This window comes from Quercus robur, chromosome 3 (assembly GCF_932294415.1).
Source record: "Quercus robur chromosome 3, dhQueRobu3.1, whole genome shotgun sequence".
NCBI classification, from domain to species: Eukaryota; Viridiplantae; Streptophyta; class Magnoliopsida; order Fagales; family Fagaceae; genus Quercus; species Quercus robur.
In genome coordinates, this window is record NC_065536.1 from 59,893,391 (window position 1) to 59,917,616 (window position 24,226).

A 24,226-nucleotide genomic window follows, 5' to 3' on the forward strand; every position below is an offset into this window, starting at 1 on the left:
CCAAAATGATAATTTACCCTATTATATATTTTCTCTTGTTTGCTTTGAAAAAAGGCATTTATTAATTAACTACTAAAAAAACAGTCACTTAAAACTCTCATCTAACTATCTAAGAGTGAACCAAAGGACACAACCTTTTTTTTTTTTTTTGTGGGGGGGGGGGGGGGGTTGTGGTAGAGGGGACACCACTGCTGCACATAATAAAACCAAAACTTCCTCTTCAATCAATATACAACATCAGGCTGGAAACTAAATCAACTTGAACAGACCAAAAATTGCTCATTTGTATTTGTTAGATCAAGTACATGTACATCTGTAGCAACTCTAATAACCAGTATTTCCACGAGAACAGATTTATGGGTGAAGGAAAAAATGGACCCCCCAAAAAATAAAAATAAAAAACAGTACTATATATGGCACAAGCTAATTTTACAAACATTCTATAGCTGACTGTCAAAATGAAAACTTTTGTACAATAATAACATTTCAAACTATTTCTTAAGGGGTGTCTTTGGCCGAGATTTCATACTGGCTCTTCGAGCAACATCCCATGCCTTTTGTGGGGCATATATACCAAGCTGTGCAGCAAAAAACGACTCATACCCAGGTGAGTCAAAAGCAAAGCCCGTGTGTTTTGATCTTTCTTGTGGGAGTAGAGATATGGCATATCTCCTTGCCTCAGCTGGAGTAAGTTGGTTCTCAATCTCAAGCAAATCTGACCGGCCAGCACTTTCAGGCTCATGCCTGTGAATTTCCTGAACAATCTGATAATCATAGGGGAAGAACCATCTTTGAATCCTGTATCCAGATAATCCCAAAATTAATGGAGGCAAACGAAGCACACACGCTAAACAAAATGAACACAGAAACTGCAACATAAAAATAAAGATGTTCATATGCAAAGTATTTATATATATGAAAAAGGGTTTACAGAAGGGATGCAAGAGCACGCACAAAGTGCAAAATGGGATGGAAACTAGAACTTTAGCTATATATGCTATATGCATGTAAGTCTGTGATCTTAAGTTTCATATTATACCAAAATAAGTGTGAAGTTGTGAACATTGAAAAAGTATTCACCATAAAATACGAACAACAAGTGGTTGACACCGTTAGTGAGTATCAGATGTTTTGATGCATGGAGACACGCCTGTTTATTTCACCATTTAAATACATTGTGGCAAATATGGGTATGCCCAATTTTGGACAAAGCCAATCCTCCCTTGAATTATCTTCCAAGCTTGAAATCAGCCAGTCTAGGTGTGCATTTGGAATGAGCCAATTTTTTCAGCCTATCTCCACTTTCAACTTATTTTTGCTACTATTCATAAGTCTCACTGCACTTTTTAATACTATTCATGAGTCTCACTATACTATTCAGCTTATATTTTAACCTTTTTTTTTACGCTTAAGCAAAAAGTTTTCAGTTTTAGATAAATAAGCTATTCCAAACGGACACTAAGCGTGCGTTTGCTTACCAATGTTTCTGCGTTTGCCTTTTTTTTTTTGCTGGTCCCATGGCACTGTTCATGGACCAGCCAACACCTAAAAACGCATGAACAGTGTTCGTGAACAGTGTTTTGCTTTCTAAAAAATATTTTACTACAATGTTTTCAGTAATAAATTTTCAGTTTTCAGCAAAATAAGCGGTATCCAAACAGACCCTAAATAGCAAAGAAATCTATCCGGATTAATACAACCAGGAGCCTTCTATTGGGTATCCTAAGAGAGTACTGACACAAAATTTGGGAAATATGAAAGAGAGGAAAATTAAAATCAATTGCTATTAAAGTGTTCTTTAATCATGGAATAGCTAACTAAGCAAACCACCATATAAGCCATATCAATAATGACATTGTCACAAGCTTTACTGCTTTAGTCAGTTCAACCTGACCCTACCTAAAACGACTAAAGCCAAGTTGTTAATTTGATCAATGACAACATGCATGGGGACAAGCTTAATTATGCATAAAAAGACTCATGACCATTTCCATTTATAAAAGCTGTGGAGTGCTTTGAGAAAACAATTTCTTACCCTTGGTAGATGAAGTCACCAAAAAGAGCAACAATGGGAACAAGAAGAAGTGTGACATAAAAATATAATGTACTCATCAAGACATATATGACGAAATAAACATTCTCCTGCAGTGAATGAAAAAAAAGGAGGAAGTTAGCATTTAAAATAATTTGAAAGGGATTTTAGGAAATATACCACAAAAAAAAAAAAAAAAAAAAAAAAAGACCCACCTGTCGATCCATTGGGGTCATAATTCCTGAATAAATAAAAATGAAAATAAACCATGCTAAAATACTTCCCCCAACACTAATGTAATGCCACCTAGTAATCGAATTACACATCAGAAGAAGTCGCAAGTTGACTGTTACTACAACACATGTGAAGGTCATTGTGCTGACATCCCAGAGACCAAACACCTTCCCTGATGAACTTTTAGCACCTTTACTGGAAGTGGTCACAAAGCAATAAAAGACAAGAGATTGGTAGAAAGAAAAAAAAGCCCATACTGCCACAACCCTCCATTTAAAAAAGACATTTCTTATTCCCTCCATATACAGTTCAGGGTACTTCTTAGAAAGGGTTGCACTGACATCCTGGAAAAGAACAAAAGTAAATAATCAAAAAACATTTCCCTACAAAATAGTAAAAATACAGTGCACCTAGTAAATTATATTTGAGATATGGAATGGCCTTCTGATACAAGTTTTCCTAACATAAGTGATGAACCAAACCAATTGCATTGGCATCAACAGAGCTGCAGTTGTCTGAAAGAATACAGTACCTTATCAAAAAGCCCAACCATGATCACAGGCAGAGCTGTAAATATGACATTATACAGGGACTGAAACCAATCATCATAGAATCTCTGACCAGAGAATCCAGTATGAAAGGTGAACCAAAATTGAGTCAATGTGAACGTAAGATTCTTGTAAAAGAAGTATGTCACAACCTGCAATGAAAAAATTATATATAAGTAACCTCAAATTAGATATTAAATCTTTTTTTTAATTTTTTAATAGTTGGTAAATTACACATGCACTCAGCCGATCTTGAACTTACTATCTCATCCCCTACCCTCCCAAAAAGAAGGAAGAGGAGCCATTTGAGTAGGGATCATTCACAAATATTAACGAAGTTTTGAAGTTATAGAAAATCCATACCTTGCATAATCTAAGATAAGACCACCGCCCATGCACAAGAAGCAAATCCGTAAGAAAGCGAAACTGGGCTATTGCAAAATCACTAGCCATCACTGCTTGCATCCCTTCCATCCCACTTATTCCAATGCCAATATGAGCAGCTTGAATCATGCTAACATCATTGGCACCATCACCAATACTCAGTGTAATTTTCCGAGCACCTTTCTTGACCAAAGTTGTTACCTGTTAGGCACCATCGGTTAGTGCCATAAGAATTACATTATGCTTTTAGAAGCAAAAATGTGCAATCATTACTTTTACTTCACAAGAAAAGATCAAGCTTAGAAGCACAAGGTCCAACCAAATGGACTTAAATTTAAAACTCAAGACTTGTCAAACAACTGATCAAGATTCTCTCAATTTTTCAAGGAACTCCAATGTGAGGAGTTTGGCCAATCGTAATCTATGAAGCACGGGTGCATTTCTGGATTCGGGTACGGGTGCGAGACTTGGCAATTTTTGAAAAAGTAGGGTGCGGGTGCGGTGAGGTGCGGTGATTAAAAAATTATCAAAAAAATTTATATTTATATTTTCTATATATTTTTACTATTAAAATATTCTTAGAAAAAACATTAGATTCACAAAACAAAGAAAGAAGAAGGCCAGAAACACAAAACAAAAAAGAAATGTCCTACACTCTCACCTAACCATGCCACGTATCAACAATATCAGATCATGCACTGAGAATCTGCCATGTGTACCCATCTCAACCACAACGTGTCACATCAAGGTAAAATGACCAAAACAGCCACATGACTTTGGGTGCAACTAGGGGGTCCAATAGAATACAAAGCAAAGGGCATTTTGGGGTAATCAAAGTCCTTTTATATTGCAACTCACTTTGTCACAGGCCAACAGAGTAGCAGTTGTGTTGTTGTGGGGTTCCTGTGGTGTTGATGAATATGGCTATCTCTCTGAATTCAGTCGTGGGTTTCAACTCAATGGTAAGGCTTAGGTTTCAGTTTTTTGCTAGTGCAATGCATGATTCAAGGCCGATTTCAGCCATTTCAATCAATTTCGGCCGTTTCGGTCAATTTCAGCCGCCAGCCGATACGACCTGATTCTGGCCAAATCAGTCTGGTTCGGCACGAATCGAAGCCGAGTCGGCACGAATCGGAGCTGAGTGGCATGAATCCAAAAAAAAAAAAAATTCAGACACGGCACCGACACGTAGGCAGCCGCGTCGGTGGCCGCACCCTTCATCGGACTCTGGTGCGGCACCCTCCCAGCCGCGTCAGTGCTTCACAGATCGTAATTGAATCAATATGAATGCCCATATCCACAACACATTGATCACGAATAAAAAAGGTTGGCCTTCAATTGAAAAGTTTATTAAGCTTTTTTTTTCTTTTTGACAATGTGTGATCTTAATTGCTATATTGAGGGTGAGATTGGTCAAATTCCAGTGGAGTTCCAGTAGGAACTTCAGAGAATCAAGATTACACATCCTCAGTGGCAGACCAGGCACAAGTCCTTTGGAAGGGGATGCAAGAGAGTGAGATTGAATAAACAAAACAAATCAAATATAGCTTGTCCAAGTAAAACAGCATTAAAATTTCAATCCATTTATCCAAGTATCCAGAGACAGGACCTTTTCTTATGGGACAGTTGCATAAGACGACCCCATTTCTCTCATGACATGGTATGGAATGCAACTTAAAAAAATTTCAAACAGAAACCAAAGCCAAGCAAAGAAAAGAAAATAGCTCACTCAAACTTATACATCAATGGCAAAGAAAATTCAGAAAGCAAAACTTTGTCAAGTATTCTGCAATGTATCAATAGCTCACTCAAACTTATATATCAATGGCAATGAAAATTCATAAAGCTTCACAACAATTCCTTTTCATGCCCCATTTGGTGCTCATATAAGAAATAATTCAGTTACCATGACAAATCTTACCTGTGCTTTCTGCAAAGGAGAAACTCGGCAGCAAACAACTGAAGTACAATTCAAGCTCAAGTTGAGCAGCATCACTCGTAAAGTTGGGTCTAATGCATACATCAGACACTTTCCATCTATTACAAGTGCTAATTTTGGTCCAGAAACTGTCCGAAGACTGTGCTGTGCTTCCTCAAGGCACTTCTTCAGCTCTTTCTTAACTTCCTCTTTGATGAAGCGTGCAATTTCCACTTGGTCACCCTAACAACAAAATTTCAATAATAATAAATGAGCTCGAAATATAACTCTTTCCAGCCTATATACATGTAAAAACTTGTTAGTTAAAAAAGGCAACTTACCCTATCTTCAACTTCTCTAATTGCATCAGTTTCAGAACTGATGATAAACTGCTTCATGTCATTGTTAATTAAGTTGCAGGCTACAGCAGATAGAAACAAAGAGAATACTCTAAGTTGTTGCAGACACATAAAAGGAAATGACAAATAGTTAAAATTAGAGAGAGAGAGAAGTCAGTCCTAGCTCTCATTTTATACCAACTCACCATAAGCTATGTTTATTGCTGTTTCCATCTTGTCCCCTGTCAATACCCAAATCTTAATACCAGCTCGAGAAAGAGTCTCAATACAAGCTGGAACTCCTTCTTGAAGCTTGTCTTCTATAGCAGTGCACCCAATCAAAATAAGATCCTTTTCTATAAGTTCTGCCACCTGCATAAGTTTTACGTTTTATTTCAATAATTACTTTTTAAAAAAAGTATTAATTGCTTCATATTTAAAAATAAAATAAAATAACAAAGGAACACAGAAATTAACAAAGTATAAAAGCCACTAACATCATGCTCGTGTAAGAACACTTGATTCACAAAATTTAAAACTAATCAATATGAAACAATATATAAAAACTTCAAATATGTATCATCAAAACCTTATACAAGAAAACAAACTTAAGTCATACTTCTATTGAGATCATAAGTTCTGTAAAATATGCTATACAAAACTCAAATCATATTTTAACAAGTGTTTTCCAGTCTGTTTCTTTAGATCTCTTAAATGGTATCTTATTTCAAAAATAAAGAGTCTACAGCATGTCACACACAACAGAAGTGTATTTTTTTGTAAGAAAAAGAGACAGGGAAACACACAACAGTATATATAAATAATAAACCAGTGTCAAAATTTTCCAGGTGACAAGATTTTTTTTTTTGGGGGGGGAGGGGGCACACTTTCACGTACAAACAAAAAGGTATTCAAAAATACCAGCAGATTAATATCCACAAATAAAGGGTTGGAAAAATCATTCTTGTGACAATTCCCTCAGTTCAGATTTCGAATCAAGCATGTTCATATAGAACTCCAGAGACTATCACACATCAGTACCCAAATAAAGACTTGGAAAAATCATTCTTGGGACATTTCTTCCCGCTTACATTTTGCTAAGTGATCAATTGTAATCCAGGATATGTAATACAGCATCATTCAAAAACAGAACATAAAATAACGTCATTCGTAAAAGTGATAATTAATTTCTGCATAAAGAGAAGCATTCAAAAAGAATATTAAAGAAAAGAAATTATGTTTTAGCAGAGAAATGCAATCAAATTCCAGTGAATTAACAAACATGTTTCCCAGAGGATATACCTCATCCAACTTCTTCTCACGATCTCGAAGAGAAGATTTAGCCTGGATAAACTTCTCATTCCAGCTCTCATACATATCAGGACTTAAATCTCTATAGGCCAAGCAAAGTGTACGTAAGCCAGAAGATCCAAATTGCTCCAGTTGTTCCCTTGTAACTCTCCTTAAATCATCAATGACAGAAGCCAATCTCTCAAATATTACAGAATCAGCACCCTGTCAAAAGTGGATTCTAGTCAAGTGTTATTTTCTTTTCCAACAGACAAGCAATGTTCATACTTTTTAGAAGCCTTGCAAAACTATTACCTTACAGTACAACACAAGCCGACCATCTGGATAACGACATACAACAGACTGACGCTTCCGTGTACTAATTACAAGCAACTGATGTTAGAAAGGTGAACCCTGAACTTATAAAAGAAGATAAATGACTCAAAAAAAAAAAAATGTATACCCACCTATTGAACTCAAGGACATTCAAAATCTCATAAGACACATCTTGGATTTTACCCATCTTCTCAACATTAGATTCACGAACATATATCATGGTAGGTGTACGCCTGAGAATGAGAAAATCATTAGCCTCAAAACAAGCTGGATACCTGGAATAAAACTTACTACTTGTATTAAAAGAAAAAGGGGCTGGATATCCTGGAATGACAGCAGCTCTCTAAGACTACTCATAGCCATATTGAAACATTTAAAGTTGGGTTTATGTATAAAAATATAGTCTGTAAAGGTTTAAGACTATTTCTTGTGACCCACACTCAACTTAACTTAGTGCTCAATGAAACGATTCCAAAGTCCTAAAAAGCCATCTGGCAGTAGCTACTCCAACCCCAATGGGGTTGCAGATGATACACAAACCAATGGTGTCAGATTAATTAGGATTTGTCACTTTATGGTATTAAATAATGGGAAAAGTTAACGGATGTCCTAAAAGCATTGGTTTAAAAACTATTTTTAGAAACATTTTATGGGAAAATGATAAAGCAATTTTTTTTTTTACGGCATTATATATTTCCCACGAAAGTGGTGTCAAAACTTTCCTAAAATGGTTTATTAACAATTGCCCTAAGGACACCTGTTAATGTGACCCTTAAACAATATGGTATCAAGGCTAAAAAATATGGTATCAAGGCAGAAAACTTAAGTCAGAAAAAAATAAATAAATAAATAATCCCATTCTTCAACAAGGCATGGGAGAGAATGGCAAGTACAAACTTTTTTTGATAGATAGAATGGCAAGTACAAACCTGTAAAAGAAGAAACCAAAGTTCTTTGCAGCAGTAACCAAAGCAGCCTCATCAGGGGATGCGGCTTGATATGTGATTTTTTCTGGGCTTTCTTCACCCTCAGGGAGTACAGTATGACATATAGCAAGGCATCTGAAAAATTCCTATTAAAAGAACAAATACTATACTCAAAACGAATTGTAGTTAAAAAATTATATTAAAAGATTATACCTGTTTCATGACGTGTATAAGCCTAAACACCAAACACAGCAGTATATCAAAGCAAAAGTTGAGAGAATGTTCAATTTTGAAAACCATAGAGTGCCTCAAGTTAGGCCAAGTGGTATACCTTCTAATAAAAAGGAATTGCAATTGATAAAAAGGAATTACATACAATTGGTATGATTAGAGTAGGCAATTACAACTAAAAGACTAACAAGCGTAATTTAAATAGGTAACTACAACTAAAATATTTGGTGTAGAGATATTCTCATACATACTTCCTTTCACTAATTTATTAATAAATTAAAACAAGTGGGAGGAATTTTTTTTTTTTTTAAAAAGGCTACTTCAAAATCCATTTCGACAAATTCAATGTCTAATTCAAGAGCCACCACTCAGGTCGTCTTGCAATCTCAGCAGTTACAACTAAAAGAGTAACAGGTTTAACTAGAAGAGATAACAACAACTAAAAGATTTTCTGTGGACATATTGTTTGATATTTTTTTTCTTTGACTATCAAATTTAAATTTTAAACAATTGAGAGGGATTAAAAAAAATTGGCGGCTACTTCAAAACCCATTTCAACAAATTCAAGGAATATTTGATCCCCTAATAGTTTATTCTTAGTATTACTATTATAATATATAAATAAGTTTGGCAAGTGATTGATTTTGAAATCAAATTGAAAATAGGAAAGAATGAAATAGGTTTCCTTTGTGTTTAAGTTGGTTTGGAAGTAAGAAAGATTTTCATTTTTTTAAGTTATAACAATAGCACCGTGATTTTTTTTTTTTTTTTTTTTTTCTCCCTATAAATCATTACAAGTTAAAATCTTATTTTCAATTTTGTCTGATACTTATTGTTCTCTTCATTTTATTGCCAAGGAGAGAATTTTTTTTTTTTTTTTTTAAAAAGATAGGTCATGAGAAGATTATCAACAAATGGGATGTTTGTACTTCAGTTTACATTTAAATAAAGTCATACATTTCAAAATTATTTTTTTTTTTGATAAGTAATAAGATATATTGAAAAAAAAAAAGGAACACCCAAGTGCACCGGAAGTGAACAAGGGAAAGGAAATCAAATACAAAAATTGCAAGAGTCTAGGAAAACAATAAAAGAAGGGAAAGATTTATTTTGCAAAGCAAACAACCAATCCCTTAAATATTTAAAGATGAATAATGAAGAAAAGTACCCGTGCATTGCACAGGTTACAGGTAGGGCTGTACAGGCACTGCCTGCCACCGTAGGAACCAGCCAGAGCCAAACTGACCGCCCACCTCAAGCCTCCATCGCAGGTGCCAGGCACGGTGGTCGGAAGCAATTTTCAAGTATCAAAGTCTGCTGGTACAGTTGTCGGCGAAGGTTTTTGGATTCCAACAAACACTGAACCAAACCAATTTGCTTATATATATACATCTATATATATTTCAACTTAAGATTTCTACCCCTCAAGTCAGATCTAAGATTTCCACCCCCACCCACAACACAAAGTTTTGACTTGTGGTTTGAATCCTTAGAGTTTTCTGGGTTTGATTGTGATTTAAGTTTCAGATCTCTCTCTCTCTGTGTGACGGACTAGGTGGAAACCAACCACCACGCCAACTGGAACTACCGATGTTGCCAGAGAACCGTTCCTCAGGAGCAGCAGCAGCTTGGGTTTTTAGGAAACCAAAAGGTCAGATGCAGTGCAGAAGTGGCCACACAAACCGGCTGCACTGTGCTGTGTACAGCCCTAATTATAGGCAAATTAAAGGTTCTTACTCAATTAACAGCTAAACGCTACTAGATCCTAACAAAAACGCCAGCACTATTCTTGATAAAGTGTGAACAGCATTTTCAACATTCATTCTTACCCATTACATTAGAGTAAGAATCCATAACAGAAATGAAAATCCTGATTAATAGAAGTTATATAATTAAACAAGATCCCAAAGACACCCAAAACTACCCAACAATAAACTTCGCTGCTAAAAAGTTTTAAGCTCACCAAGAGAAAACGAGGAAAAAAAAACCATGGAATTCCCTGACAATGCAGAGTAAGCAGATATGACAACATAGCAAAAAATTTGGGAAAAAATTATTCTATCATATAAAAAAATTCCCCCCCCCCCCCCCCCCTGTTTTGATAATGTGGGAACCTTTTTGAAGAAGATCCTTTACTCACCTCTAGCCAGTAAAACCAATAGGCAATTGACCCCACCCACCAGAAACAATTGCCAGGTAGGGGTCAGAAAACACCCAAAACCCATTAACCTGCCCATGACCCGCATTTTTTAAGTAAATCCTTACTCACCCATTTAAAGTAATGGGTTAAATGGGTAAATATTATTGGGTTTCTAATTTGAGTATTAATGGGTAAACCCGCTGGGTAACCTATCTTTTTCTTTTTTTCATTTTTTAAAAACCTATCCTAAAATCTAATTTTTAATGTTAAAAAAATAAATAAATAAATAAATCTAAACCCTAACACAAACTACTGACCCTCTCTGGTTGATTTTCTTAGTCTTTTCTCCAATTTTCCCAGCCACTAAATAAATCCTAAGATCGTAAACCCCCCCTCTCTCTCTCTCTCTCTCTCTCTCTCTCTCTCTCTCTCTCTCTCTTCCCAATCTGAGAAAATTATAGAAACTCGCTCACAGGTCACAGCTATACCTTACTCAAGCACCAACAAAAACAAATCAAATCAAAATCAAAAACATTTTTACCCTAATTTATCAATCTGAATCAAAAATTGAAATCATTCCCCGAGATCCAACTCGTTTCTAACTCCAAGCTCCTCACCCTAAGTCGGCAAGTCAGTATCACAGCAACAACAACTATAAGAATAAGCAGCAGATTTGAATTCCATTTTCAATGCTCCTCCCAGTGAGGGTATGATAGAGCCAATGGTGGAAGCTAGGGTTTGGTTTTGCCTTTGGATTCCTTTTGTTCTCAACTATGGTGTAGACAATGACCATTCCGAGTCTGGAAACAACGTCGTCGAGCTAGCACAAGGGAATGATCTTGCTCTCTCGTGCAATTTCTTCATCACTGCAAGCTTCATCGTGAAGTAGTTTTTGCCTTTTGGGGTTTGTTTGTTTTTTAATTTTTGCTGGAATTGGTGCTTGTAAATATGTGCACCAATATAATAATGGTTGAATGGGTGGATTAGGTCCCACTTAAATTAAATGGGCAGGGTGGGTATTTAAAATTTACTTAACGGGTAATAAGTGGGTAAAATGAGTAATTATATACCCAACTCATTTATGACCCAACTCAAAACCCACCCAACCCACCTAATTGCCACCCCTAAATGCTGGGTAATTCAGGAACATTCATCCCTGACAGGCTAAACAATTTACGCTAGTGCCCAAGAGCAGATCATATTGATTAATTCATCAAGTGAACTTTCAAATTACAAGTGTACAGACCTTCCTGTCTGTGTAGAATATATCATATATGACAAGCACCAAGGCTATCTTAACCTAGTTTCAGTAACTAGGACAGATTTGAGGACTGTTCCATCAATGGCCAAAAAAATATATGTTCCAATATATATTCTAAAAAAGTAAAAGTCACAACTCAGAATCATAAACTGAGCATAGTCCTCCCAACCATGCTGCTTAAAGATTCACTAAGCAATAGAATCAATACATCATAACTGGTAGAAAAATCTTATCCTGCAAAAAAAGAAATCTATCTGTATATCAGAACCATTGGAAATAGTTCTTCAGCCCAGCCATGTTAAGCCAGCAAGGCATTCCCCCCTTCTTACAGCAACTGTCAGAAACTCTTAAAAGACACATAGAACATATATAAGAATTGATGAAGGTAATATGAGAGGCAATCAAGATAAAAAAAGATCAATGCCCTAGTACAAGCACCAACAGTTTGACCAAAAACAAGTCTCATAATAGAAAGCATGCTAAGAAACAAAGCCTGACTGTAATTATTCGCTCCACATTAACATATGGAAAATATATTGCATACAGTGCAATTTTAGATTAAACAATCTACCTTGCAAGTATCAGGATTAGGCTCATTTCTCCAAGCTCCTCGCATAAGCCTAGCATCATCAAAATTAAAACCCTTCTCATGCACTGCATTGGCTGATTTCCGATCCTGTGACAATTTAATAAAATCGAAGTTATCTTTAGTTAAAACAGGAATCATGTCCATCTCCATAAAATGACAGCAATGTATACCTCCAATTTTATGCCATTCCTCTGTGCTATTCCCTTCTCTATTTCAGTGATGCCAGTTCCATACACCTCTCCTCCAATTGAACACTTAAAGAACTCCATTAAATTTCTTGTTAAAGTTCCAGTTTTATCAGAAAAGATGTATTCCACCTGATGACAAAGGAACAATTCAGAACAATATAACTAACACCTTTGAAAATCATCTTTGATTAAGTATATTAAAAAAGTAGCAACTCAGTACAGGCAACAGCAATATAATTCCTAAAGAAGTGTAACAGAATTAACTTTTAATGATGAAGAAGATGACAACAAGTGTAGAAATTGAATTTTCTTTTGTTTGGTAATTTAAAGTAAAAAAATATAAAATAATAATAATATAAAAATATAAAATAAAATAATCAACACCACCACCACATTGCAACTCACTCATCATCGATATGACAGCAACTTACCTGTCCCAGTTCCTCATTCAAATTGGAAGTCCGAGCCAATGCTGGAGTGTTGGTTTCACTGTGGTACATATGTAAGTCCTTGTTGATGTATTGAGTGGACTGAATAAATTTGACCATCTGAAACAGCATTCACAAAAATAATAAAGAATTTTATATTCCATTTCCTGATGTTAGCAATGTGCAGCTGTTGAATAGGACCACTTTCTTATCAAGACCTTTTACTTTATTCAGCACACAGATAATAATGCACTAAGGAACCTACCTCAATGGAAACATAAAGAGAAATGGGGATAATGGTTGAGTACAAAGTAATCAGCGTAAACATAGTCAGAACAGCAACCTGAAAAACCAATAAGTAGAATCAGATGAGGAAAAATTAAGAGGAATAAAACAACATGATCTCAATCCATATTATTCAGCTCATTGTAGCAATAATACAATACCAAGAGTCGGTTGCCAGGATTGAACTGATCATCCACACTTTTACCAAGAGATAAGTAATAGTACTTGCGGTCTATGAATATACCACTGAAAATTTCATGAAGCCATAAACATCACAACATGGGAAAACTCCGAAGTAATGTGAACAATTTAAATTACTAAAAAACTCACAAACATGGTGAAATATATAGTACAGACTGGCAAGCTTAATAGTCAAACCTGCCTATGGCTCCAATCAGACACATAGTAAATAGAACACCAAAAAGCATGAGAATGAGTTTGTCAAGTTTTCTCTCTAATGTACTTCTTTTGGAAGGAACATCATTGGCATTCATCATAACCTGCAATTAAATCCAAACATCCATTAACATCATTGGCATTCATCCGTGTTTGCTTTTCTCTCTTTTTTGTAATCTTTGATATGCTTTGTGCTTCTTTGCATAAAGCAGTTTTTTTAATATACATTTTTCTTACTTATCAAGAAAAGACAGTAGAGACAAATGACATAATGGGGCAGATACCAAAAAATAAAAAGGACATAACCCATATAGCAAAAAATATTTATGAAACTAATATCCTCCATCAGTTGCAAAAAGAAACAACTTAGTGGATCAAGACTTTCCAAGATTTTTTTCTTCCTTCTGATAATTCCCTAAAATGTTTTATAAGTGCTTGTAATATTTACAAAAAATAAATAAATAAATAATAAAAATAACCAGAACCAAGAAATTTTTTTTTTTAGGTTAATTATAAACCATTGAGTTAGAAGTGGAGGGAAGAGCATAAACAAGAAAGTTGATGCATCAACATAACAGAACACATCATAACATTGAACCTAAGAAGCATAGAAAGGCCTTTGCTGAAGTGTCACCATGTATGATACATGTTGGTTATTGGCAAGTATTGGATATGTTTTCAACACATCTGACACAGGAAATTGGCATGCATTAGTTATGCCTCAAAATGTCTGACATGCTGTACATGTTCAAAATAAAACAAAGGACACATCCAAAGACAAGAAAAGATCATTTTGTGTAATTTCTATATTTTAAAGTAGGGCATTTGGTGGTAAATTAGAAAAGCAAGGGGTTTGTGAACACATAGAAATTCTGGATTTCCATTGATCTCATTATGAGAATGTTGTTAGACCACACACAAATGTGTGTGTGCGTGTGGAGAGAGAGAGAGAGAGAGAGACCTCCACTTTGAGCTGCACATTTTCCACCAACCTTTTTTTTCTAGTTGAATATCTTAGAAATTACATGTGATGATATTCAGATCACATGCATAAGAAACACAGACATCACAAGCAATATACTCATGAAAACATAATCATGTCTACCCATGTCCTATTTTAAGATTTTCCATTTTTTATGTTTCTCCATGTTTCCAAGCATGGGGGCGGGCCAAAGAGAGGAAAATAGGTTTTGAGTATATAGCAGTGCAGTTCATGATATCAAACCTTTGTTTCATGTCCTGTAAAAACAACAGCCCCAACAATGTACTCCGTATTCCTGAGACTGCACCCCTGGAAACAATTTAGAAGTGCCAATGAGCAAAAGCCAGCTAAGTTTCACCAATGGAGAGCAAACATTGAAATCAACATTGACCAAATAATAAAATATTAAAAAAGACAGTCAAAAAAAGGATTCTTTCCTTCTAGGTACTAAAAAAATTTATTAATAAAAGAGATATCAATGTAAACTATGCAGCACATACATACTTCCCCAAAAATTACAATTTATTATCTAAAAAATCAACAAAATCTAGAAGAGAGGAAATGTGGGTGTTGCATAAGTATTTGCTCATACAAGGAGGGTGGGGATAACAATTTAATTACAAAAATAGGCAATGCTACACTGCTAAGTGTATGATGTTTCCACTCTCTGTCCAAATAATACACATTAGACAGAAAGAAGCCGCATTCCAAATGAAACCATTCCTTCATCTTCCTAGTCAACCTTTGCAGCAAGTTACACATCAACAAACTTCTTCAGCATCACCTATTGAACTCAAAATACATCAAATACAAGAGACCAATGGTCAACTCTCTCCCACTGCACTTACACATATGATGCCAATTCACCATGATCATAATTAAACTGATAAAGGGATTCTGAATAACACATAAACTGGTAATTGGTCCAACTCAGAAAACATTTCATTTACACCACCAAGATCAATAAAAGATTGGAGTGCAAAAGACTCTTAGCAGATAGTCAAGGGCAGCAAGAACAAATTTAATGGCAAAGACTGAACTACTAGAAACACAAGGATGAAAATCAAACAAACATAAAGTGCAAATGCATGAGGAGGAAAACTCAATGTCATACTCGCAACAAGATTTGGTTTGGAGAGAGAGGCAATGTTTGCTTTTGAAATAAGAGATTGCCAGTGAAAGTGTACAATGAATTGTTTGGTTGCTCGCACTGCACTTCACCTGCAATAAGGAAAGGAATGATTTTCAGATTTTTTTTTTTTTTTTTTTTTTTTTTGGGTGGGGGGTGTTATAAATGATAAAACATATTAAAAATGTCAAAAGAGGCAGGGGCAAAACCCAAGTTCACAGGAAGTATACATAGAGAAATAGCCCAGAATAAAAGCTTGTCAGGATTGAAACAAGCAAGAGATCTGGAGTTTAGTTTGATAAGCATATTGACTTGAAAAAACAGGGAATGACGTTAAGTTTATATATTATATATCAATTTCTAGGATAATTTAGTCCCATGGCAAGTGTAAATATAATTGTATAAATAAGATATTTCAGAAATAAAACTTGAAATACAGATCTGGAATTTTATTCCAATTTTACAACCAAACATATGAATAGAAATAATTATTCCATTACGACATCTAATATTGCTAGTAATATGAATTTCTATTCCTAACTTAATCCCATTCAATGTAGGCCTTAAGTTTTTGGGACAAGTGTTAATCTATCATAGTATCAGAATAGGTGATCATGAGTTCGAACAAGGTCTCCACATGTTGGGCCCCACTAATTAAGGAGGAGCCTGGACACGCATGTGTGAGGGTGTTAAAATAATGGTTAAATGATTAAGTTCATAATTTCCTAATAGTTTAAACTTTTGGGACAAATAGTAAATTATCAAAGCTCAAACATCTCATACATGGTCTGTTCAATTGCAGACCTAGTAAAAAAACATTTTTTGTACCACTGGTAATTTACAGCCATTCTCTTAGGTGTATGGTTGTAATAAGTGGGGAAAACATGCACTTTCTCAAACACTGATTCAACATTTCCTATGAGCTTGTCCCCCTCACTTATGTTTGCCCAGCTTTTGTTTCTAGTTACTTTCCTAGTGCTGTATTCCCAGTTTCATTTTTAATTAACACTTCCCATTTGTAAACGACTGCATAACAGCTGGTCAACAACATTTGTGACAAACAAATGGAGCAACAAAAAAGCTAAACCTTTGAATTCAGATGCTTTCTCAGGACTCAAGAAATCCCAGGTCCTTTCCAATGCCTTCCTAATTTTCAAATTTGTTTCCCCATCTAAATTTGCAGTCTGCAGCCAACAATAAAAACAAATTAAGGAAAAAAAGAAGAGATAAATGTTAAGGAAATATATTTTTTTATATAGGTATATAGTGGGGAAGGTGATAAAGTTACAAAATTATAAATAAGAAAAATCAAACATTCTTCAATCTTCTAGAAAAATCATGATAATAGTTACATTTAAAAAATAAGAAAAATATAAAATAAAATAAAAAATAAAAACACCTCAATATAGCAGACACCATCTGAGTTTGTACTAGCAAGAAAAAGCAAATCTGCAGGAAAGAATCCGTCCTGCTTAACCTGCAACCATGCAAAATTCACATCATAAAGATGCCTCTGACATAATTCTTGTGTTGTTAATAGAAAATTATGACATTGCTAATAATAACGACAGCATCAATATCAACAAGTAGAGCATTTGAACAGCTGAAAGACAATCTACAACTCTTGAAACGTAAGTATTATACAAAAATCATGTAGGAATTACTTGAGAAGTGTTCTACTGCCCAACTCCAAGTCCTCACAACTTTAACTAGCCACATAGAAATTGAACCAAGCAGGAAGCAGAACAATTAAACCAATTTTGCACAGCTATTCGCACAACAAAAGAATAGCACACGCATCATCAATATGAAATATTTGTTATCGTCCAAAAAGTAAATTTTTGAGAACCAGTCTGACAACTAACTCATCAAGACTAGAGCTGCAAAAGAAAATCCAGAAAACCCCTACCAGGCAAAAGAAAATCCATCCTAATGAGAAATGACAAAAAGGCAAATCAGATTTAAGTGCCACAATTACTAGTTGGCACAGCTCAACCAATGGACATGGTAATGGGTGATATATTCATACATACCATATATAGATTTATACATCAAAATTACTTATCAAAAAAAATATATATTTATACATTAAAATCGGGGGACAAAGCTATTTGCAGGATATGAGAGAGGAAGAGGTGAATAGGACACTCAACATGCACTATGCAACCTGGTAATATTACAAGCATGAAATAATAGGCAGCACAGTTGGTTAACACTTGACCACAAAAAATCTGGCTCAGAAAATGAGAGAACGTCACAAACTAAATGACATAATTTGCATACTTGTAATAATGCTACAGTCCACAGAAATGACAAACATAACTGCCATAATTTATCTTAAGGATGATATATTTCAAAAATTTATGATTTTACACAAGTATCAAAACTCAATCTTAACATATAAAACACAAATACATGTCATTGCAAAAAACACAAAAATGTAGAATACTCACCCTGACAATGTCCCCAACCTGCAACTTCTTCCAGGGAAGAGGCTCCCACTTTTGATCTAGCAAGACCTCTATAAGATTGTTATTTATTGACATGTCATTCTGAAGACGCTTCTGTTATACATGATTAAGGGGAATAATCAAAAAATAAGGAACTGAGCCTGGTCCTACAATTATACTCCAAAGCAGATAACAAAAGGAAGATAACAAAGTTTCTTTAAAGAAGCCCAAGCCAAATAAATAAATGAATACAAAAGAGTGCATGCCACAATGAGCAAAGACTGCAGTACTCACCCAATCCTCAAATGCTTCTTTAACTAGAGAGACAAAAAGCACCAGACTCAAAGGGACCACATTCGTTATTGGAGATACAGGACTGCATGATCAAAATAATACTTAGATATCCAGATTCACAAAAAAATCACATATCGGTAGGATAGATCTCATGACCCTAGAAAAGTTATTTAGTATTATTTTGATCATTATGCCATGTGGAAAGAAGACAAAAAAGCAAAAAGCAAGGCTTGTAAAAAAACACAGAAAGGGAATGAATCCCAACATGAAAACAGGTTTCAACAAATGATAATAAACATAAAAAATGAATCATATATTCAACATATTAGACATCACTTTTTTGTAAGATTAAAAATAGCCCAAAGGTAGTTTTCAACAGTTAAATGTCTCAGCATTACACAAAACTTCATACTAAGCATCCTAGTAAGGAAGAATGGCTTTCAGTGAAACCAGAAGCAGCATTCCAAATATATTGTAGAAGTTCAATTCAAAATATTGGGGTGAATGTAATCTCCCACTTCAAAAATGAAAAGCTAAATTCTTCAAAAGCACCAGACAGCCCCAAGTCTAGAAAGAATTTTTACAATTTATTAGTTTGGTTACATAGTAACTGTATAAAAAATAAAGGTCAGGATCTAATTGGGGGCAGCTCTATAAAGAATTCATAGAGCACAACCAAATTTGTTAGGATAAGATCTTAGTTTTTTTATTATGTTTAAGATCTAATAACTCTCACAGGCAATATAGTAAATTATCTAAGATTAATAGGGCACACATGAAATACATCTTAACTAGTAAATATATAACATTACTTTATGAAGAGTCGAATGCAGGTAAATTTGGAAGCCAGCCAACTGAGTATAAGTTCAAGACAAGCTTAAACTAACATACCTGATACTTGTTGCTGATAAAATTGAGATTGAAAGAAAGTAGAGGTTAGCCACCCGCCTGAACTGTCCAGTGTAAGAAAAAAAAATTTCTCAGGAACATAACCAAAATAAAATCACAGGAAAGGTGGCAATGAACCAACCATAACCCATTAGTTAGATACGATTAACCATAACTTATCACTATAAAAAATAATATTAATTTCCTAAACCCAACTCCAAAATTCAGCATTAAATTCATGGTATCAAAGTCAAGTACTAAGCTTGCATAGTTTAAATTAACCTAAGCCATTTTATTGAAGAATTTTCTGGACTCCATTTACTAATTCTTAATAAAAAGACAAGCAAGGGTTCATAATTTTTTTTTTTTAATTGAAAAAAGAGTTTCCAGGTGAGGTGCCCTATCATTTCTTTTAGCGCAGTGATCAACAAACGAGTAAATATTTAACATTGTGTCAGACTACTAATGTTATTCATTTGTAAGCTTAAAATACATTTGAAGTAGGACCGAGTAGAGAAATCTATCCATGTTTGCTTGTGGTGGGCCTGGGTTTAGGAAAATTAAGGATCTGGGGTTAAGAATTTAGAAAAAGATTAAGGCTACAAAATTGAATAGCATTTTGAAGAGAAAGGACAATAGCACCATCTTTTAAATCAAATAAGTTAATAAAAATTCTGGAGAGCAGCTTTGTTTGAGAACTTTACCTATTGTTTCATAGGCTATTTGATGGAGAAAGTATGTGAGATTAAAGGGTTTTGATATGTATGGAGAAGGGCTTGATTTTGGGTTATACAGAAGAAGGAAAATAGAAAAATTTGTTACCATTAAGGGCTGTGTTGCACAGACACTTGAACAGTATCAATGTGCAAATGGAGAAGAGAGAGAAGAACACTTAAAGGCATAATCACCTCAAAACCCAAAAAGCTCATTTTTCCATTAATTTTGCGAATTTGAGTATAATGAAGCACTTTTATATAGACAATTCCCTTCCAAAAGAATTCATATTCCCCATTTCCACGTTACCAAGAAATAGAATAACCAGTTCTATGCATCTCCACTTGTGCCTTCTAATACCTCAACACCAAACCAACCCCTTGATAGGTCATAGGTGTGTTGAGAAAAATATTAGGTTGAACTTCAAGTTTTAGCATAAATTGGTTCAGAAATTACCACGCATAACCGCCACCTTCAATCATAAACTAACATCGAGGTAAGAGTTTAACATAACAATCAATTTACCCATGTTATTGCCAGTATGCTCGAAAGTAATTTACCTGTTCAAACAGTCCTTTCGGTAGAAAAGTAAAAAAGTTGAACTTCGTTGTTGATATAGAATTTCCCTGACATAATTGATACATACAAATCAAAATGAAAGAAAATTTATTGGAACCAGATGCAAGCCACATGTAATACAACATCAACAGAAGTGCAGAAATTCCCAATTTCCATATACAAACATTCTCATCCATGCAAAATACTAATTGAATTCAAGATTCAAAAATAGGCCTTTGGCTGCACAAGACAGCAGATTTATATTTCTTTTCTATGTTATACTTATGTACAGTGGCTTAATATCGGCCTCTTGACTTCACATGACTGCCTGTGGTAAATGATAGATATTTAACAATTCTAGACTTGTAACTCAACTGATTTTAGCACCTTCTGATGTTTCCAATGGAGACATCTAAGGTTCAAATCCCCCAACCACACCACCAACTATCAATGTATCAAAACTAGTCGATAACATGATTTGCCTATCAAAAAAAGAAAAAGACTCTCTTCGAGTGGGCATCACAGTATTTTACTCTATCCTTGTTTTCTCTTATGGAGTTCCTAGTTTCTTTATGCCCCTACCGTTGATTCATTGGTGCTTGATCTTGTCACGATACATATCTCTTTTCTTTCTTGCTTTCTTTTTCTCATTGTATACTGCATGTATACGCTTATTTTGTTTTTTAGTGAACTGCACTTATTCATCATAAAAGCATACAAAGCTTTTTACACTAAACTACCCCCTTCTTTCATGTCTTCCTCCTCTAAACTAACCACACCATAAATAAAAAATTTCCCAATATCGTCAACTCACCTATGGAAATTCGTATATCAAAAAGGCTGCGAAATGGGTACTCACTCCCCACCCTAAAACCCTCCTCCCCAACAATGGGTTAAACCATGTAAGTCCACAGGGCAATTTTCTACAAAGGCCTACTGTTCATTCATTCATTCTTTTCTGTTCTGCTTTTGGCTGTATTGCTTATATGTTAGTGCTAGTGTATACGTATGTCTGTATATAGAAGTTTCTGTTGCATAGCACAAGCACCCACAAGGAGTTACAATCTAATCTTCAACCAACACCATGCCTCTTAATCAATGCACTTCCAGTTAAACATGTACAAGTTTCAACATCAACTCCATATCTAATTAATATATCAAAGTCACCGTATCCAATGACAGAACTATAGCTAAAAACCAGGCCGTGGCCCCAGCCCCCCTTGATTTACAAATATTAGATATCTATACCTACAATTTTAAAATTTCAATCCCAAAAATTTATACTTGGCCCCTCAAAAATCAAAAATTAGTCAAAAGTACCAATTAAAAATAAAAAAGCCACATAATTTTATTATGTTATTGATGCAGTACCAATCAATGAAATCAGTAGCAACTTTAGCATTTTCAATGTTCATCTTTTGTTAAAACTAATTTGCATAATAAATAAATAAAATCTTTACACTTAGGCCCCCCAAAGTTCGAATCCTAATTTTATCCATCATCAAAATCCATGTAAGCAATAACGCAATCAAATTCAACAATTCTTCATAGCTAAAAAAGAGAAATACATATTCATCAACCATATAAACTTTCTACCTTCCTTCAAATTTTCTCAGGAACCAAGCAAAGGCGAATTCAAAAAAATAAGAGAGGATTCTCCAAACCTTGAATCTGACGGGTTGATTGGCCTCGCGATCGTTGCAGTAGATGGTGCGGTGACCAGGAGCCTGAGGCGTGACGTGGCCGAGTCGAACCGTCGTCGTTCGAGTGGAACGAACGCGCTCGTTGAGCGTAGAATAGTTATTGCGATTTCGACCCATTCTGGTTCCCAATCTCGATACCCTAACCCTATCCCAGTCCCACCCACTCATATTCCTTTTTTTTCTTTTCGATCTGATATTTATAATATAATAATAAAAATCAAATCAATCTTTCTGGTTGGGAATGGCCGTTTTAACTGTCGAAAAAACTAAAAAGAGAGTCTCGCTGGCTGGTACGGGGGAAGTTGAAACAGAGAGAAGTGTGTGTACGCATTCAACGACCTCCCACCCCACTTCTCTCCGCTTCCATTTTTTTTTTTTTTCCATTTTCCTTTTTTTACTTTTCTTTATTAAACTTCGCTAGCTTTTTTTTCTGCTTTACGCGCGATCCCTTTGCGTGTGTTCCGAGTTTTCCCTTTTTTTAATTTTTGGGCTCATTTGTGTGTGTGTCCATATATATATATATATATATATATATATAAATAAACACATGTTTTCAGTTTTTAAACATTACACGTATTTCTATATACTTTTTCACCTATACATATTTTCAAAAAAACTGAAAACTGTTATTTAAACACACATATTAAACTGGCCCGAACATTTTCCAAACTTATTTGTAGAAAATTTCTCCGAACCTATTATAAAAATGGACAAAACTTCAGTACTTAATTGTTGTTATTTAGGTTCCCTCTTACAATTCAGCTATATGGTTGTACTTAACTAAAAATACATTTATACTCCCTCCGTCCCACTTTGTTTGTCCTCTATTCTATTTTGGGATGTCCCAAAATATTGTCCTGTTTCTAGAAATAAAAGTCATTAATTTACTAATGTTCCTTTTAAACCCCTATTTTATTAATAATTCAATTTTTTGATAAATTTATTTAAGGGTAGTTTTGAAAACTTATACATTTTTAAAAGGTAGACAAGATAATAAATGATGTTCCCTTAAAAAATTTGACTTTTCAAATAGGACAAACAAAATGGGACAGAGGGAGTATCTTATAATAAAAAAGTCACATGACTGAATATTAAGAAGGAAACGTAAAACCTAAGTTTGCCCTACAAAAATATGTTATTTTAATGCATAAAAAAAACTACTTTATTATTTTTGATGGGATGAGAAACAAGTATAGTTCGTCCTTAAGTTGCCATCCAGTTCATATAAGAAACTACAAAAATTAGGCCATCTTTAGTTCATCCAAGGTGTTGTCCAAATCCAGAAAGGTCGTCCAGCATAAAGAGGTCATCCAATCTAAGAAAATCGTCCAGCATAGAAACACCTGGATGACCCCTTAACACTTAGAAAATCTTCAGAATGAATTTATGCACAAAAACTTATAATTCGAACCACGTTCTACTATTTTGAAGAATAAGCAAAATCCTTGTTCATCGCTTTAACTTCTCACTAAACTCTTAACTTCTAATGGCAGTTATAGAAGACAAGATTAAATCTTCTAACTTCTATAGCAGTTGTAGAAGTTAAGTCTGAACCTTGTAACTTCCATAGGGTTTAAGGAAATTACCAATCAGGTAACCACTCTAAGGCTCTCTATAAGGACTCATCCACTTCAAACAAAAGTAAGTTTCCAACGCTCCTCAAAAGTTGGAATTCTTGAGTTCTAAGAAAAAACTAACTTAAGCATCGAAGGGTTCTTGACCGGTTCACCCTAGTCACCTTTGATCTTGTATTTCTTTCTTTTCAGGCCTTTCAAACAACCTCTAATCCATTGAAGCCCGGAGCTTTCGCCTACTGATTTTCTGTATATCATCAATTTTAATACACCATTTTACAATACATTCTACATTACATTTTATATTCTTCAATTTCATACATTAAAATAATATATACAATACATTAAAATAATATTTAACTAAAAACTCAACAAACACAACCTAGGCCGCGTGTACACACAATTTTCAT

General features: G+C 34.7%; 1 protein-coding gene across 1 annotated transcript; it reads right to left on the minus strand.

The window, feature by feature from the left end:
• Positions 1–259: 259 nt before the first annotated feature.
• On the minus strand, positions 260–22,616 carry LOC126718651 (phospholipid-transporting ATPase 3). Its single transcript, XM_050420965.1, has 27 exons — positions 22,204–22,616; positions 20,542–20,607; positions 19,271–19,332; positions 18,380–18,461; positions 18,089–18,199; positions 17,035–17,112; positions 16,723–16,819; positions 15,621–15,727; positions 14,750–14,815; positions 13,507–13,628; positions 13,290–13,374; positions 13,109–13,186; positions 12,847–12,963; positions 12,398–12,544; positions 12,210–12,314; positions 8,010–8,152; positions 7,212–7,313; positions 7,060–7,123; positions 6,757–6,969; positions 5,661–5,826; positions 5,458–5,537; positions 5,120–5,359; positions 3,178–3,399; positions 2,799–2,966; positions 2,248–2,610; positions 2,036–2,142; positions 260–798 (listed from the first exon to the last, which is right to left on the minus strand). The coding sequence occupies exons 1-27, from the start codon at positions 22,408–22,410 to the stop codon at positions 492–494; spliced, it is 3,705 nt and encodes a 1,234-aa protein (XP_050276922.1). The 5' UTR covers positions 22,411–22,616; the 3' UTR covers positions 260–491.
• Positions 22,617–24,226: the final 1,610 nt, after the last annotated feature.